Source organism: Lontra canadensis, unplaced genomic scaffold (genome assembly GCF_010015895.1).
Source record: "Lontra canadensis isolate GAN:19392208 unplaced genomic scaffold, GSC_riverotter_1.0 scaffold32, whole genome shotgun sequence".
NCBI classification, from domain to species: domain Eukaryota; kingdom Metazoa; phylum Chordata; class Mammalia; order Carnivora; family Mustelidae; genus Lontra; species Lontra canadensis.
Genome location: NW_022631026.1, coordinates 18222415 through 18241704, shown reverse-complemented (window position 1 = coordinate 18241704; position 19290 = coordinate 18222415). Strand labels below are relative to the sequence as shown.

The 19290-nt window shown below is 40.9% G+C and overlaps 1 protein-coding gene across 4 annotated transcripts in view; it reads right to left on the bottom strand.

Annotated features, from left to right (window-relative positions):
- Positions 1-346: 346 nt before the first annotated feature.
- Positions 347-19290, bottom strand: part of UBXN2A (UBX domain protein 2A) — a 56814-nt gene continuing 37870 nt past the window's right edge. For all 4 annotated transcript variants that reach the window (XM_032866932.1, XM_032866929.1, XM_032866931.1 and 1 more), the window contains exons 6-7: positions 13279-13434; positions 347-633 (exon numbers count right to left, since the gene is read on the bottom strand). In XM_032866932.1, coding sequence (XP_032722823.1) covers positions 441-633; positions 13279-13434 — 349 coding nt within the window. In that variant the 3' untranslated portion in view covers positions 347-440. The remainder of the gene's footprint in view (positions 634-13278; positions 13435-19290) is intronic.

Sequence of the window (19290 nt, the reverse complement as noted above, 5' to 3'; positions counted from 1 at the left end):
CACTGATGTTTTTAACCTGCCATGTATAATTTTCTTAATATATTGTTATTTCAAAAATCTGAGACAGCTAACATCTGGACATACCACTGCTGGTTGGGAATATCTGAATGAACGGTGTGTGAATACATTTGCTCATTTATACCACATTAAGATTCTATATGATATATCGTGATTTAATATACCTTACTGTTGAATAACTGGTATTTGAAAATAAGTGTAGTTTTCTTTCTGAGCAGCTTTTTGGGAAAAGTGCACTGAGTATCGTTTCCAGTCATGGTTCACTTTCCTAACTTGTACTTATTTAAAAATCTTCTCATCAGGAGAGTGCCCGAACCGAAAGTCCAGTGAATCTCACTTCCCTTCCCTCATTTTGGTTTGGAGGTTCATATACAACCATCCTTTCTCTGTAGACTTTCCACTCAGTGTATCAAAAATCAATGTTATGAAAGTTCTCTAAAAGGTTCCGCGGTTTTTTGGAGTCTCTGAATGATCACAGCATTCTGTAAATCTGCTTCTTCCAATGTGAGTGTTTCATCTAGCAATTTGAGGAAAGGAAGAGCTGTGGCCAGGGAAAAGGGAGGACTTCTTTGAGATCCTTGGTATTTTTCGATGAAGTCTTTGATATGGCTTATCCTGTAAAACAGCACAAACTATTAATATGATTTTATGAAAACCTGAGTAAATTTAAGGTAAGGTAATAAGCTGAAGATATCTTTCTAGTTATGTTAATACACGGAATAGTCCAATTATGATAGAACTGATCCTTTGGGCCATCTTTTTAAAGGCTGATCCTGGATAGTAAGGAATTACTATTAATTATCTTCAGTGTGACAAGGGTATTATGGTTACATTTTTATTTATGTTTTGTTTTAAATTTAATTAATATATGTTATTAGTTTCAGAGGTAGAGTACAGTGACTCATCAGTCCTATATAATTTTATGGTTACATTTTTATAGAGTACTTCCCTTTTAGAGTTCTACATTAAAATATTTAATAGGAAACTATACGAAATCTAAGATTTCCCTGAAAACAGTTCACTAGAACTGAATGAGGAATTACTGTATATTCTCTTTTGTTTGGGTACATGTGTGTATCTGGAAGTTCCTATAATATAAAGTTTATTTATCTGTAACTGGTTCTGAATGGATCATATATGTACTACTATAGTACTATTACACAGATATAGGCTATGTCTCTTAAATACCAGGTTAGGTTGTGTTTCAAACACAATTAGGAAAATTCCTAACTCAGTAGGTAGAATTTCAGTTACTGTAATCAACACGACAATAACTGCAATTTTGGAGGTAGCTCAAAGTTATGTTCACCTAAATATGTATGTATGTATGTATTTTTAAATATTTTATTTATTTGATAGAGAGAGAGAGAGACAATGAGAGAACACAAGCAGCAGGAACAGAAGAGGGAGAAGCAGGCCTCCTGCTTCCAGGAGGTGCAACCCAGGCACCCCTATGTGTATGTATTTAGAGAGAACACATACAAAGTTCATTACAACTAAGATGCCAGTGATTTTTAAGACACATCACTTTATGTTTTGCTAAAAAAAATCCAGATTATGACAAAATATTTTCTTAACACTTAGAATTTTTATATTTATTGAAAGCACAATTTCATGTAAACACTTCTCAGATCAAGCATGTGTTTCTATTAGAATAAAATGGTTAAGCCACTCTTAATACTTGAACATTGTTCAGACTCAGATCCTTTCAATCACTTTTGATTCAGTCATAATGTGGTACACATTTTTCTCTTTTCTTTTTTTTTTTTTAAAGATATTTATTTGAGGGGCGCCTGGGTGGCTCAGTGGGTTAAGTGTCTGCCTTTGGCTCAGGTCATGATCTCAGGGTCCTGGGATCAAGCCCTACATCAGGCTGTCTGCTCAGCAGGGAGCCTGCTTCCCCCACCTCCCCTGGCTGCCTCTATGCCTACTTGTGATCCCTGTCTGTCAAATAAATAAATAAAATCTTAAAAAAAAACATTATATTTATTTGTAAGAGAGAGAGAGAAAGCATGAGCAGGGTGAGAGGGAGAAGCGGGTTCCCCACTGAGCAGGGAGCCCAATGCGGGGCTTGATCCCAGGTCCCTGGGATCGTGACCAGAGCTGAAGGCAGATGCTTAACCGACAGCCACCCAGGTGCCTGTGGTACCTTTCTTTTTCCACATAATACCAGCCCTCTGTATTGACGGGTGTGTTGATGATAAAGAACTTCTTTAAAAAAGAAACTGTCTCTGAGATGTTTTTTGTTCAGCTGAGACTTGTTCTGCATGCGTTGAGGCAGATGCCAAGAAAAAGATAATTACGTAATGACTGTCATGTGGTCAACCATGGATTTTAGGATAAACTCTCATTTCACAGGGGCTAAAATGTGAAAAAATGTTTAACTCAGAATTAATGAACTATGCCATTATCATGAAAAACAGAATTCTCCTAATCAATTCACAAAAATTCATTAACTGTCAGTCTATTAAGCCTGTGTGAGTTGCCAAAAAAGTCTAGGACATAGTCTCATGTATTATTTGGGTACCAAAAGTTGGGATAACAAAAGGCTAAAGCTAACAGCAAATGTTATAAATATGAAAAGAAGACAGCAGGGCACTTGGGTGGCTCAGCTGGTTAAGCAACTGCCTTTGGCTCAGGTCATGATCCTGGGGTCCCAGCATCAAGCCCTACATCGGGCTCCCTGCTCCGCGGGGAGTCTGCTTCTCCCTCTGACTTCTCCTCTCTCATGCGCGCGCTCTCTCTCTCTCTCAAATAAATAAATAAAACTTTTTTTTTTTTAAAGTAAAGATTAAAGGAACCATGCAGTAAAAATTTTTAGACATACACTATGATCTCTATGTTGTCATTAAGAGAATAAAAAAATGCAAATCTAAAAAGCTGTAAGAGGGTAAAAATAGTAAGTACACATTAAGCTCAAAAGGAGGCAAGAAAGGACGAATAAAGAGTAAGACGGGGTGCTGGGTAGTACAGTCAGTTAAGTGTTCAACTCTTGGTGTCTTCAGTGGGGCTCAGCAATCAACATGGAGTCTGCTTAGAACAGGCTCTCTCTCTCCCTCTGCCCATATTCTCACCCCCAGATAAACAAATCTAAAAAAGAAAAAAGAAAAAAGAAAAAAAAAAAAAAGGATAGAGGTGCCTGGGTGGTGCAGTCATTTGGGGACCCAACTCTTGGTTTCAACTAGGGTCATGATCTCAGGTCGTGAGACTGAGCCCCGTGTGGGGCTCCATGATCAGCATGGAGTCAGCTTGGGATTATCTTTCCCTCTCCCTCTGCCCCTCCCACTCATGCTCACTCTCTCTAAAATAAAATAAATAAACCTTAAAAAAAAAAAAAAAAGAAAGAAAGAAAGAAAAGGGCACCTAGGTGGCTCCGTAGGTTAAGCGTCTGTCTTGGGCTCAGGTTACGATCCCAGAGTCCTGGGATTGAGTCCCGCATTGGGCTCCCTGCTCAGCGGAGAGTCTACTTCTCCCTCTCCCTCTGCCTGCCTCTCTTCCTGCTTGTGAGCACAAGCCTGCTCTGTCAAATAAATAAAATCTTAAAAAAAATAAAAAGACATGGGGTAAAGAGAAAACAAAGAGCAAGATAGTAGCCTTAAACTCAATTAGTTCAGGATATTATATATCAATGTCAAAAGTGGACTAAACATTCCAATTTACAAACAAAGGGTGGTGGTAGGGGGCTGGAGGGCAGAGGGGTGCCTGGCTGGCTAAGTCAGAAGAGCGTGAGACTCTTATCTCAGGGTTATGAGTTGGAGCCCCACACTGGGTGTAGAGATTACTAAAAGGAAAAAAAAAAAAAAAAAAGCTTAAAAAGTTTTTTTAAAAATAAAAAACAAAGCCTGGGCCACCTCTGCTGTGGACCACGGCGAGATGGTGACCATTGCTGGGCTTGGGGAGGCTATGCAGGGAAGCAAGCCCAGTTAGCCAGAGCCGCCCCTGCCCTAGCAGCAGCATCAGGAAGAAGCTATGGGAGCTGAGCCCAGAGAAGCAGCGGCACCCTTATGGATGGTGGGCACCTGAGCCCAGACTCGCCCACCTATGTCTTGCACCCGACAGAGCAGAATGATGGCCTTAATCCAGTGATCCAGATCATTTACAGTGGAAAATTTAGACTGGATTATTTCTGGGCTGTCCTGCAGTGTGAGGAAAGAAGTGAATGAGCATTTTTTTTTTTTTTAAAGAGATTTACTTACTCACTTGAGAGAGGGAGAGAGTGAATGGATGCATGCGGACAGGGGCGGGGGAGAGGAGAAAATCTCCAGCAGACTGCTTGCTGAGCGCAGAGCCCGAAGCGGGGCTCGACCCCACCACCCAAGATCATGACCTGAGTCACAATCAAGAGTTGGATGCTTAGGGTCGCCTGGGTGGCTCAATGGGTTAAGCCTCTGCCTTCGGCTCAGGTCGTGATCTCAGGGTCCTGGGATTGAGCCCCACATCGGGCTCTCTGAACAGCAGGGAGCCTGCTTCCTCTGCTCTCTCTCTGCCTGCCTCTCTGCCTACTTATGATCTCGGTCAAATAAATAAAATCTTAAAAAAAAAAAAAAAAGAGTTGGATGCTTAACTGATGGAGCCATGCAGATGCCCTAGACGTGAACGAGCTTTTAAACTAACAGGAGATGATACTGAGTTAAAAGCAGCCAATTATGCAATGGGGCATTTTTAGAAAGTTCTCTTAAAGTCACCTCAAAATGACTGACAAGAGGAAAGGAACTACCCCACTGTAATATTTGAGAAACAGGCCAAAAACTATGAAGTTTAGCACCACGGGTATTAGTGGAATGAGGGCCCTGAGTTTATTGCCCATACTCTTGATTAGGATGCAAAGAATTACCACTGCTGGGAACATCAGCAATGGGTTATTCAGGAATTTAAGCTTTGGGATAATGAGCTGCAATATGTAGACCAATTTTTTTTTTTTAAGATTTTATGTATCTGACAGAGAGTGCCAGCACAAGTAGGGGGAGCAGCAGGCAGAGGGAGAGGGAGAAGCAGGCTCCCTGCCAATGCAGGGCTCAATCCCAGGACCCTGGGATCATGACCTGAACCAAAGGCAGACACCTAACAAATGAGCCACCCAGACGCTCCAATGTAGACCAATTTCTTTTTTTTGGGGGGGGGGGTGTTAGAACAGCACTTTTTTTTTTAATTTTTATTTTTTAATAAACATATAATGTATTTTTATCCCCAGGGGTACAGGTCTGTGAATCGCCAGGTTTCACACTTCACAGCACTCACCATAGCACATACCCTCCCCAATGTCCATAACCCCACCACCTCTCCCGACCCCCCTCCCCCCAAAAGTTTGTTTTGTGAGATTAAGAGTCACTTATGGTTTGTTGGGGCGACTGGGTGGCTCAGTGGGTTAAAGCCTCTGCCTTCAGCTCAGGTCATGGTCCCAGGGTCCTGGGATCGAGCCCCGCAGCGGTTTCTCTGCTCAGCAGGGGGCCTGCTTCCCTTCTTCTCTCTTTGCCTGCCTCTCTGCCTACTTGTGATCTCTGTCAAATAAATAAATAAAACCTTTAAAAAAAAAAAGAGTCACTTATGGTTTGTATAGACCAATTTCTTAAGGAGGATTTGAGAAATAACTGTCTGGACCCAAAGATATTTCGTAATTTCTAACACTACTGGCTATACTGGAGAGAGAAGTCCTTTACACTCTAGGAATGATCAAACTAGTACCACATAATGAAAGTGTATGCAACTATTTGGAAGGGATTTTATAGGACTGTGGTCTTTCCAAATATCCCAATCTACTAAATCCATTCCTTGATTTGCAACCAAGTCACAGGTCCCCCTAATTGCCTTTCTTGTGGACATTTATGAAGACACTTTTTAAAATATATTTTTTTAAGATTTTATTTATTTATTTGACAGACAAAGATCACAAGCAGGCAGAGAGGCAGGCAGAGAGAGAGGAGGAAGCAGGCTCCCTGCTGAGCAGAAAGCGCTGGATCCCAGGAGCCTGGGATCATGACCTGAGCCAAAGGCATAGGCTTTAACCCACTGAGCCACCCAGGTGCCCCTAAAAGATTTCATTTTTAATTAATCTCTACACCCAACGTGGGGCTCGAACTCAACCCTTTGATCAAGAGTCACAAGCTCTGACTGAGCTTGTGAGCCAGAGAGCCACCACCCCAAGGAGGACACTCTTAATAAGCATTAGTGTTGTCTGAAATCCTGGCTTAAAAAAAAAAAAGACACTTTGGGATGCCTGGGTGGCTCAGTTGGTTAAGCAGCTGCCTTTGGCTCAGGTCATGATCCCAGCGTCCTGGGATCGAGTCCCGCATCGGGCTCCTTGCTCATCGGGGAGCCTGCTTCTCCCTCTGCCTCTTCCTGCCATTCTGTCTGCCTGTGCTCTCTCCCTCTCTCTCTCTCTGACAAATAAATAAATAAAATCTTTAAAAAAAAAAAAAAGACACTTTAAGAAAGGAGTATTGGAGATATACTGAAGATCCTTTCAAAGCAAACACAGCACAGAAAGTGACCCACTGACAAACATATAGCACAATACCATCTAGAAAAAGTTGATGGAATGCTTTAATTTTTGAAGAAACTCTATCTACTACAGGAATTTCAAACTAAAGTGATCACTCCCTTTGCCTGTGGTATAAAACATGCACTGCACTGCTTTTTAAGAACCAACTGTGAGGGTGCCTGGGTGGCTCAGTTGGTTAAGTAAACCCCCTTTGGCTCAGGGTCATGATCCTGGAGTCTCGGGATCGAGTCCGCATCTGGCTCTGAGCTCAGCGGGGAGCTGGCTTCTCCCTCACCCTTCCCCTCTCATGCCCTCTCTCACTCAAATAAAAAAGTCTTTAAAAAAACAAAACAAAGGGGCACCTGGGTGGCTCAGTGGGTTAAAGCCTCTGCCTTTGGCTCAGGTCATGATCCCAGGGTCTGGGATCAAACCCCACATTGGGCTCTCTGCTAGGCGGGGAGCCTGCTTCCCTTCCTCTCTCTGCCTCTCTCTGCCTACTTGTGATCTCTCTGTCAAATAAATAAATAAAATCTTAAAAAAAAAAAAAAACTCCCTCATCTTATAAAAAACAAAACAAAACAAAAAAACCAATTGTGATGCTGCTTCTTGGGTGGTGCTATTCAGACTGGCAACTTGATTATTTTATTTCACTCATTTATTTTTTGAAGATTTTATTTATTTGACAGAGAGAGAGCACAGGCAGGCAGGGGGGCAGGCAGAGGAAGAGGGAGAGAAGTAGGCTCTCCACTGAGCAGGGAGCCCAATGTGGGGCTCAATCCCAGGACCCTGGGAGCATGACCTGAGCCTAAGGGAGATGCTTTTCAGACTAAGCCACCCAGGCACCCCTAATTATTTATAAAGCAAAGTAATTTGGGGGAAGAAGAAATAGTCTCAAGAAGGAACTTCTGTATATTTACTCAATCCCTTAACATCAGCTCCTCTGTAAAGGGAATATGGGTCAGGATCTGCAGCATTAATGAGTGCAAGTAACTTGTATGTAATGGATATAATGTAACTTAAATTTTAGTTCAGGAAGCAAGGAATGCAACTGTTACTTCTGGGCTACTATGCCAAACTAACGAATCCCAAAAGAATGGTTTTATAATAAAATTACAGATGTATCCTAAAAACTTTTTAAATTTAAAATTAAAAAATAAAAACAAAGTCTGATTAATAATCAGTTAATAAATACTGTTGGCCAGAGTTTTTCAAATGCTTTAGTCGTTCAAGAAAAGGAAAATCTAGGTGACTATTTGTTACTAAAAATGTTGCAAGTATTTTTCTAGACAAAGAAGTTGAGATTAAAATATTTTATTTCCCTGAAAATACAGAAATTTAGATTGGAATAACAAATCCCCTCTTCCATTTTTCACATGTTTAGTTTGCCTTCCTCCCATCTGAAAGAACTTGGGTCACAGAAGAACATCCTAAGGCACCATTTAAACATATGCTGCTTCTATTATTGGGGCACCTGAGTGGTTCAAGCAGTTAAGTGATGGACTGCTGATTTCCGCTCAGGTCATGATCTCAGGTTTATGAGATCGAACTCCACGCTGGGTTGTGGAGTCTGCATAAGATTCTCTCTCTCCCCTGTGGCCCCTCCCCACCCTCTCTTATAAAGAAATTGTTAAAAAATTATGAACACATGCTTCTTTTATTATTATGATCATCAGCTCTCTGATTCTTGCTGTGTAGGGTAGTTTGCTATTTAGAAATAATGTAAGTGAAATGCCTTGAAGAGAGCCTAATATATAGAAAACATTCAATATGTAGTAGCTAAAAACAAAACACAAAACAAGAATCAAAAAAGACTGTTAACCCAGACATAAAAACTATACTCAAGTAACTACTGACAAGAAATACCTTTAAATATACAGAAACATAAATACATAGATATAATGAAATTAAAGAGAAAGATATGTACCCCATGCAAGCATTAATCATAAAGAGGCTTATGTGACTATATTAGTATCAGGTAAAGTAAACTATGACAAAAAATTATCAGGGATTAAAAGGGACATTTCTCAGTGTTAAAAAGGTCAATTAATCAGAAAAAAACTGCAATTTTACCTCTGTACAGACCTAACTACAGAGCTTTAACATATATAAAGTAAATTTTAACAGAAAGAAAGGAGAAATAGACAAATACACAATTATAGCTGTAGATTTTAGGACAGCTCTACCGCTAACTGATAAAATATGCAGGAAAATAAAGAAGTAACTCAATTTTATTAAAAAGTAATAGTAATTAGGGGCGCCTGGGTGGCTCAGTGGGTTAAGCCTCTGCCTTCGGCTCAGGTCATGATCTCAGGGTCCTGGGATCGAGCCCCACATCAGGCTCTCTGCTCGACAGGGAGCCTGCTTCCTCCTCTGTCTCTGCCTGCCTCTCTGCCTACTTGTGATCTCTCTCTGTCAAATAAATAAGTAAAATCTTAAAAATAATAAATAAAAAGTAATAGTAATTAAGAGAAAGTGGAGGGGTGCCTGGGTGGCTCAGTCCATTAAGCGTGTGCCTTTGGCTCAGGTCATAATCCCGGGATCCTGGGATCGAGCCCCATATCAGGCTCCCTGCTCGGCGGGTAGCCTGCTTCTCCCTCTCCCACTCCCCCTGCTTGTGTTCTGTTCCTGTGCTCACTGTCTCTGTCTGTCAAATAAATAAAATCTTAAAAAAAAGAGAGAGAGAGAGAGAGAGAACATGGAGTTGGCAAAAGCAAAGTTAGATGAAGACTCAAACAGAATGAAGAGCCCAGAACAGATCATCTGCTTTACAAAAAAGATTTTACAGCAGTTAGGTCAGGAAATTAGTCTTTTCTACAAAGTGTACAATAAACAGGACTTGGCCATGTGACTTGCTCTAGTCAATGGGATGTTAGTACAGTGATACAAGTAAATGCGCTTGTGCCTCTGCCCCTGTTATGAGAACACTGACAAGCAGGGTGCTGATTCAAGGATGAGAGACACAGGGGTATACCTAGACTCAGATCTGTAGCTTAAACTAGTGCTCCCTTAAATGATCTGCAAACATATGAATGAGCCCAGCTGAGATCAGCAAATCCACATCAACTGACACATAATACTTATTATCCCATGCCATGAGATTTTTCTGGCTGTTTACTAGGCAATGCTGACTGATACATCCACATAAACAAATAGAAACCTAGAACACTACTAACAAAAATAGGATGGATAACTGATTTCATATAATGGAATATAGTATAGAAAATAAATGAGGGACAGCAATACGCATCAACATGGATGAGTCTCAAAAAAAATTGTAGTATAACACATATGATTCCATTCATGTCAATTTTAAATAAAAAGCAAAACAGCATTTCTTTCCCCTTACTGAACCTGATCCAAAAGCCACTAGGAGCACAGAACATGGGAGCCAGAAATGATGACAGGAATTGAGGTTGCCCAGAACAGGGAATCAGTCTAAGCAGGGTTCAGAAGGCATCTGTACAGGAAAGCTGCCCACCTGCCTGGTGTCGGAGCCTGAGAAGCAGAAGGAGGGTGTCAGTGCAGGGGGAGGTAAGGCAGGGGTGGTCAGAGTGTAAGCAAGGTTAGGGGTATGTCCTACAAAAGATGTCCAGGACAGAGTGCCAGAAGCAAAGTAGGGTGAGGAATATATCCAAATTGCGGGGTAGGAGAAGAAGTGGCCTGGAGTGGGCTGGAAGGAGCAGCCAAATGCAGCATGTCAGAACCAGGAAGGGGTGAAGAGACTAAGAAGGCATGGGGGAGAAGCGGGGTACTGAGTGTCAGAGCCAGCATGAAGAGGTCACTGACACGGGGTGTTGAAGTGGCCTGGGGGATGTGTCAGATGCAGCAGGAAGAGAAAGGAACTGAAATGGGAACTCAGTCAGGATAAAGACCAAGCAGAGTGAAGAATTCTTCAAGTGGGGGAGGTGGCAACAGGGAAAACCCTATGTAACAGGGTTACATAGAGGAGGATTAATCAATTAGTAATTGGGAGGATTAATCAATCAGTAAATATATTAAGAATAATCGAGGGGTGCCTGGGTTGCTCAGCTGGTTAACCTAGTCTGACTCTTGGTTTTGGCTTGGGTCATGATCTCGGGGTCCTGGGATTGAGCCCAGCATTGGCTCCATGCTTGGTGGGGAGTCTGAGGATTTCTCTCCTTCTACCCCTCCCCTTACCACTACTAAAATAAATAAATAAATCTTAAAAAAAAAAAAAAAAAATTGAAGCCCGGCTATTCACTGTGGAAGAAATTAAGTTACACATATGGAAAGGAAAAAACTGGAATAAACTCAATGGTGGTTTATTGAGTCTGGAGGTATCTACGTGAACTCATGCTTTTCATTATGCAAAGACATAGAAAATACACATGTAAATGGGTACGTATGTATGTATATGTATGTGTGTATACACCTCTAGCTCTCTCCACTCAGAAAGCCTGGGAGTGGTGCCATCAAGCAGTAAGCATACCTACTACCCAGATCCTGGCTTCTCGGCACCACTAAAAAGAACCAGGGTTTCTTAGAAAAAGTATGATGAACTATTATTTCAAATTGAGACATGACACCTAAAAGGTAATGTGTGATTCTGAATGGCCTTTGGGTAAAAAGGATGGTATCAGATTAAATGGCAAACTTTGAATAGGGCCCAAATATTAGCTCATAGAAGTGTATTAATGTTAAATTCTCAAATGGCCAAAATGTGGTTATATGTGATAAAGTCTCTGTGGGAAACACAAACACACAAAAGTATTTTGGGTGGGGTCGCCTGGGTGGCTCAGTTGGTTAAGCGGCTGCCTTCAGCTCAGGTCATGATCCCAGTGTCCTGGGATCGAGTCCCATATCGGGCTCCTTGCTCATCAGGAAGCCTGCTTCTCCCTCTGCCTCTGCCTGCCACTCTGTCTGCCTGTGCTCACTCTCTCTGACACACACACACACACACACACACACACAAAAGTATTTTGGGTGATGGTCATCAGATTAGTAACTTACTCTTGAAGCCTATGGGAAAAAAATTCTTTATAGTGTTTTTAAAACTTTTCTATTTATGACTTTATTTTTAAGATTTACTTATTTCAGACAGAGTGGGAGCAGGGGGTAGGGGGAAGAATAGAAGGGAAGAAAAAGGGGAAGGAGATGGGGTGCTTGGGTGGCTCAGGGGGTTAAGCCTCTGCCTTCAGCTCAGGTCATCTCAGGGTCCTGGAATTGGGGCCCATATCCAGCTCTCTGCTCAGCAAGGAGCCTGCTTCCCTGCCACCTCCACCCACCCCACTGCTGCTCTGCCTACTTGTGATCTCTCTCTATCAAATAAATAAATAAAAAAAATCTTAAAAAAAAAAAAAAAGAAGGGGAAGGAGAAGGATGGGTAAAGAATGTCAAGCAGACTCAGCACTGAGCGCAGAGTCAACTAAGGGCTCCATCTCATGACCCAGAAACCATGACCAAGCAGAAACCAAGAGCTAGATACTCAACTGACTGAGCCACCCTGGAGCCCCAATTTATGATTTTTTTAAAAAATTTAGTTATTTGACAGAAAGAGAGAGAGAGCACAAGCTGGCAGAGTAGCATGCAGAGGGAGAAGGAGAAGCAGGCTTCCTGCTGAGTAAGGATCCTGACGTGGGGCTCGATCCGCACTGGGCTCCCTGCTCAACAGGGTCCTGGGATCATGACCTGAGCCAAAAGTAGTTGCTTAACCAACTGAGCCACCCAGGTGCCCCTTTATGACTGTTTTAAAATTCAAACTAATTATTTGAAATGAGCAAAACAATTCAGTATTTTTTTAAGATACGTCTGTACTTGATAAAACTATGAGTAAAAGCAGAAAATGATTAACATAAATTCAGAATACAGTATGTCTTGCACAAAACGAAAAGAGGTATGATCAGGGAAAAGGCACATAAGGTATACTAAAATATATTCTGAGCTAGTTATGTTTATGTATGTGTGTGTGTGTGTGTGTGTGTGTATTTTTTTAAAGAGAGTATGTGGGGAGAGGCAACGGGAAAGGTGGGGAGAGAAACAATCTTTTTTTTTTTAAGATTTTATTTATTTATTTGAGGGAAAAAGGAGAGAGAGAAAGAACATGAGCATGGAGGGGGTTGACGGAGAAGGAAAAGCAGGCTTCCTGAGGCACAGGGAGCCTGAGGTGGGGCTCAATTCCAGGACCCTGGGATCATGACCTGAGCTACAGGCAGATGTTTAACTGACTGAGCCACCCAGGTTCCCCTAGATATGTAATTTTATTATTTTTTAAAGATTTTATTTATCTGAGACAGAGAGCATGAGCAGGGAGAGCAGCAGAGGTAGGAGCAGACTCCATGCTGAGAAGGGAAGGCTGACACGGGGCACAAATCCAGGACCTGGGATCATGTCCTGAGCTGAAGACAGATGCTTAATTGGCTGAGCCACCCAGGTACCCCAAGTGTTCAACTCTTGATTTCGGCGTGGGTCATGACCTCAGGGCTGTGAGACAGAATCATGTGTTGGGCTTCACACTCATGAGGGAGTCTGCTTAAGATTCTCTCTCTTCCTCTCCCTCTGTCCTTCCCCTCCTGAAATAAATAAATCTTAAAGGAAAAAAAAACTATGTATCTAGTTATACAAGAAGGCCAATCAATTGATAAAAATGATAATCCATAAAACAAACTGAAAGTACTTCATTAATGTCCAAAAACTTCTATTGTCATGACATATTGTTTAGAGAACTGGTAAGATCCTTGGTTAGTTCTTAAAAACTGCTAACTGAACTGAAAAGAAATTTAAACATGAAAAAATTCAGACAAATAATGAAATGAAAGACTCACCTGTGAGAAATGTTAAATTTCTGGACAATCCTTTTTCCATTGGCTAACCAGATTTGTACATTAGTGATGGGTTCCAGATTGTTTAGTTGAACGGACAAATTATTTTTATTCTCAACTTCAATACTCCTTGCCTTAGAAACAATTTTTGGTGTGGCACTAAGAAAAGCCAGACAACAAAGTCAGGTGCAAGTTGTTCATTAAGCAGAACTTAATCACTGAATAAATACTATAAAACTTTTACATTAAGTGTACCTTTTAGGAAGTTATTACAGTCACAGCTGTTTCCTGAATAATAACATAAAGATACTAATATTACTTATGTCCTTCATATATGATGAATGTAGGATCCTAATGAAATTATACATATCCAAGTAATTTGTAAGACTGTAGAGTGCTATGTAAATATATTATAATTATTTTAATAGTGCCTTACAGAATAGACAATTTAATAGGGTTGAAAGATCTATAGACTTTACCTTTATCTACTACTCCCCAGGTTAAAATTTCTTTTTTTTCTCCCCCCAGGTTAAAATTTCTATAAGAAATGATAAGTTCTTAAAACAAAAATAAACAAACAAGTAAAACAAAACAAAAACAAAGTGGGGGAGTGGGCTGCGCTGGCTCAGTCGGAAGAGCTTGTGACTGGGATTCTTGATAAAAGGTCATGATTTTGAGCCCCATGTTAGGTGTTAAGAATATTTAAATAAATGAATAAATAAAAACACTAACAAAATTCTAAGTTCTTTATAGAAATTAGTCCTTGGATTATAAAGGGGGAAACAAATGAAGCAAAGTATTTCCTGGTCATTCTGTAAGTCACATGTGAGTATTTTTATATGTGTGGATGATTATACAGATAATTTTATCAATCTTGGGAGGAGTCAAGACGGCGGAGAAGTAGCAGCTGAGACTACTTCCGGTAGCGGGAGATCAGCTAGATAGCTTATCTAAAGATTGCAAACACCTACAAATCCAACGGGAGATCGAAGAGAAGAAGAACAGCAATTCTAGAAACAGAAAATCAACCACTTGCTGAAAGGTAGGACTGGCGGAGAAGTGAATCCAAAGGGACGGGGAAGACAGACCCCGGGGGGAGGGGCCGGCTCCCGGCAAGCGGCGGAGCAACGGAGCACAAAATCAGGACTTTTAAAAGTCTGTTCCGCTGAGGGACATCGCTCCAGAGGCTCAACTGGGGTGAAGTGCACGCGGGGTCAGCGTGGCCTCAGGTCCCGCAGGGTCACAGAAGGATCGGGGTGTCTGAGTGTCGCAGAGCTTGCAGGTATTAGAACGGGGAAGCCGGCTACAGAGACAGAGCCGAGGAGTGAGCTCTAAGCTCGGGTTTACCTTGAACCGGTCTCAGGCTCGGTCAGCTCGGAGCGCGGCCGGAGGCCAGGGTGACGGGAGCAATTGGGCGCTGTTCTCTGAGGACGCACTGAGGAGTGGGGCCCCAGACTCTCGGCTCCTCCGGGCCGGAGACTGGGAGGCCACCATCTTCATTCCCGTCCTCCGGACTCTACGGAAAGCGCTCAGGGAACAAAAGCTCCCGAAAGCAAACCCGAGCGGATTACTCAGCCCGGCCCCTGGTAAGGGCGGTGCGACTCCGCCTGGGGCAAAGACACTTGAGAATCACTACAATAGGCCCCTCCCCCAGAAGATCAACTAGAAACCCAGCCAGGACCAAGTTCACCTACCAAGGAGTGCAGTTTCAATACCAAGGAGAGCCGTGGAATTCCAGAGGAGGAGAAAGCAAAACATGGAACTCATGGCTTTCTCCCCATGATTCTTTAGCCTTGCAGTTAATTTAATTTTTTTTTCTTTTTCAGTTTTTTTTTTCTCTTCTTCTGCTAAATTTTTTTTAACTGTTACCCTTTTCTTTTTTAATGTTTTTTAACTAGTTTATCTAATATATATATATTTATTTTTTCCTTTTTATATTTTTTCATTATTGGTTTTCTTTTTTTGTTTCTTTTTTCTTTTTCTTTTTTTTTCTTTTCTTTTTTTCTTTCTGAACCTCTTTATATCCCCTTCCCCCCCCTCACGATTTGGGATCTCTTCTGATTTGGTTAAAGCATATTTTCCTGGGGTTGTTGCCACACTTTTAGTATTTCACTTGCTCCTTCATATACTCTTTTTTTTTTTTTTAAAGATTTTATTTATTTATTTGATAGAGAGATCACAAGCAGGCAGAGAGGCAGGCAGAGAGAGAGGAGGAAGCAGGCTCCCTGCTGAGCAGAGAGCCCGATGCGGGGCTCAGTCCCAGGACTCCGAGATCATGACCTGAGCCAAAGGCAGCGGCTTAACCCACTGAGCCACCCAGGCGCCCCTCTTCATATACTCTTATCTGGACAAAATGACAAGGCGGAAAAATTCACCACAAAAAAAGAACAAGAGGCAGTACCAAAGGCTAGGGACCTAATCAATACAGACATTGGTAATATGTCAGATCTAGAGTTCAGAATGACAATTCTTAAGGTTCTAGCCGGGCTCGAAAAAGGCATGGAAGATATTAGAGAAACCCTCTCGGGAGATATAAAAGCCCTTTCTGGGGAAATAAAAGAACTAAAATCTAATCAAGTTGAAATAAAAAAAGCTATTAATGAGGTGTAATCAAAAATGGAGGCTCTCACTGCTAGGATAAATGAGGCAGAAGAAAGAATTAGCGATATAGAAGACCAAATGACAGAGAATAAAGAAGCTGAGCAAAAGAGGGACAAACAGCTACTGGACCATGGGGGCAGAATTCGAGAGATAAGTGACACCATAAGACAAAACAACATTAGAATAATTGGGATTCCAGAAGAAGAAGAAAGAGAGAGGGGAGCAGAAGGTATATTGGAGAGAATTATTGGAGAGAATTTCCCCAATATGGCAAAGGGAACAAGCATCAAAATCCAGGAGGTTCAGAGAACCCCACTCAAAATCAATAAGAACAGGTCCACACCCCGTCACCTAATAGTCAAATTTACAAGTCTTAGTGACAAAGAGAAAATCCTGAAAGCAGCCCGGGAAAAGAAGTCTGTAACATACAATGGTAAAAATATTAGATTGGCAGCAGACTTATCCACAGAGACCTGGCAGGCCAGAAAGAACTGGCATGATATATTCAGAGTACTAAACAAGAAAAACATGCAGCCAAGAATACTATATCCAGCTAGGCTATCATTGAAAATAGAAGGAGAGATTAAAAGCTTCCAGGACAAACAAAAACTCAAAGAATTTGCAAACACCAAACCAGCTCTACAGGAAATATTGAAAGGGGTCCTCTAAGCAAAGAGAGAGCCTAAAAGTAGTAGATCAGAAAGGAACAGAAACAATATACAATAACAGTCACCTTACAGGCAATACAATGGCACTAAATTCATATCTCTCAATAGTTACCCTGAATGTTAATGGGCTAAATGCCCCAATCAAAAGACACAGGGTATCAGAATGGATAAAAAAACAAAACCCATCTATATGTTGCTTACAAGAAACTCATTTTAAACCCGAAGACACCTTCAGATTTAAAGTGAGGGGGTGGAAAAGAATTTACCATGCTAATGGACATCAGAGGAAAGCAGGAGTGGCAATCCTTATATCAGATCAATTAGATTTTAAGCCAAAGACTATTATAAGAGATGAGGAAGGACACTATATCATACTCAAAGGATCTGTCCAACAAGAAGATCTAATAATTTTAAATATCTATGCCCCTAACGTGGGAGCAGCCAACTACATAAACCAATTAATAACAAAATTAAAGAAACACATCAACAATAATACAATAATAGTAGGGGACTTTAACACTCCCCTCACTGAAATGGACAGATCATCCAAGCAAAAGATCAACAAGGAAATGAAGGCCTTAAATGACACACTGGACCAGATGGACATCACAGATATATTCAGAACATTTCATCCCAAAGCAACAGAATACACATTCTTCTCTAGTGCCCATGGAACAGTCTCCAGAATAGATCACATCCTCGGTCCTAAATCAGGTCTCAACCAGTATCAAAAGATTGGGATCATTCCCTGCATATTTTCAGACCACAATGCTCTGAAGCTAGAACTCAATCACAAGAGGAAATTTGGAAAGAACCCAAATACATGGAGACTAAACAGCATCCTTCGAAAGAATGAATGGGTCAACCAGGAAATTAAAGAAGAATTGAAAAAATTCATGGAAACAAATGATAATGAAAACACAACGGTTCAAAATCTGTGGGACACAACAAAGGCAGTCCTGAGAGGAAAATATATAACGGTACAAGCCTTTCTCAAGAAACAAGAAAGGTCTCAGGTACACAACCTAACCCTACACCTAAAGGAGCTAGAGAAAGAACAAGAAAGAAAGACTAATCAATGAAATAGAAACCAAAAAAAACAATAGAACAAATCAACGAAACTAGGAGCTGGTTCTTTGAAAGAATTAATAAGATTGATAAACCCCTGGCCAGACTTATCAAAAAGAAAAGAGAAAGGACCCAAATAAATAAAATCATGAATGAAAGAGGAGAGATCACAACTAACACCAAAGAAATACAGACAATCATAAGAACATATTATGAGCAACTCTATGCCAACAAATTTGACAATCTGGAAGAAATGGATGCATTCCTAGAGACATATAAACTACCACAACTGAACCAGGAAGAAATAGAAAGCCTGAACAGACCCATAACCAGTAAGGAGATTGAAACAGTCATCAAAAATCTCCAAACAAAAGCCCAGGGCCAGACGGCTTCCCGGGGGAATTCTACCAAACATTTAAGGAAGAACTAATTCCTATTCTCCTCAAACTGTTCCAAAAAATAGAAATGGAAGGAAAACTTCCAAACTCATTTTATGAGGCCAGCATCACCTTGATCCCTAAATCAGACAAGGATCCCATCAAAAAAGAGAACTACAGACCAATATCCTTGATGAACACAGGTGCAAAAATTCTCACCAAAATACTAGCCAATAGGATTCAACAGTACATTAAAAGGATTATTCACCACGACCAAGTGGGATTTATTCCAGGGCTGCAAGGTTGGTTCAACATCTGCAAATCAATCAATGTGATACAACACATTAATAAAAGAAAGAACAAGAACCATATGATACTCTCCATAGATGCTGAAAAAGCATTTGACAAAGTACAGCATCCCTTCCTGATCAAAACTCTTCAAAGTGTAGGGATAGAGGGCACATACCTCAATATTATCAAAGCCATCTATGAAAAACCCATCGCAAACATCATTCTCAATGGAGAAAAACGGAAAGCATTTCCGCTAAGGTCAGGAACACGGCAGGGATGTCCGTTATCACCACTGCTATTCAACATAGTACTAGAAGTCCTAGCCTCAGCAATCGGACAACAAAAAGAAATTAAAGGCATCCAAATCGGCAAAGAAGAAGTCAAACTACCACTCTTCGCAGATGATATGATACTATATGTGGAAAAGCCAAAAGACTCCACTCCAAAACTGCTAGAACTGGTACAGGAATTCAGTAAAGTGTCAGGATATAAAATCAATGCACAGAAATCAGTTGCATTTCTCTACACCAACAACAAGACAGAAGAAAGAGAAATTAAGGAGTCAATCCCATTTACAATTGCACCCAAAACTATAAGATACCTAGGAATAAACCTAACCAAAGAGACTAAGAATCTATACACAGAAAACTATAAAGTACTCATGAAAGAAATTGAGGAAGACACAAAGAAATGGAAAAATGTTCCATGCTCCTGGATTGGAAGAATAAATATTGTGAAAATGTCTATGCTACCTACAGCAATCTACACATTTAATGCAATTCCTATCAAAGTACCATCCATTTTTTTCAAAGAAATGGAACAAATAATCCTAAAATTTATATGGAACCAGAAAAGACCTCGAATAGCCAAAGGAATATTGAAAAAGAAAGCCAAAGTTGGTGGCATCACAATTCCAGACTTCAAGCTCTACTACAAAGCTGTCATCATCAAGACAGCATGGTACTGGCACAAAAACAGACACATAGATCAATGGAACAGAATAGAGAGCC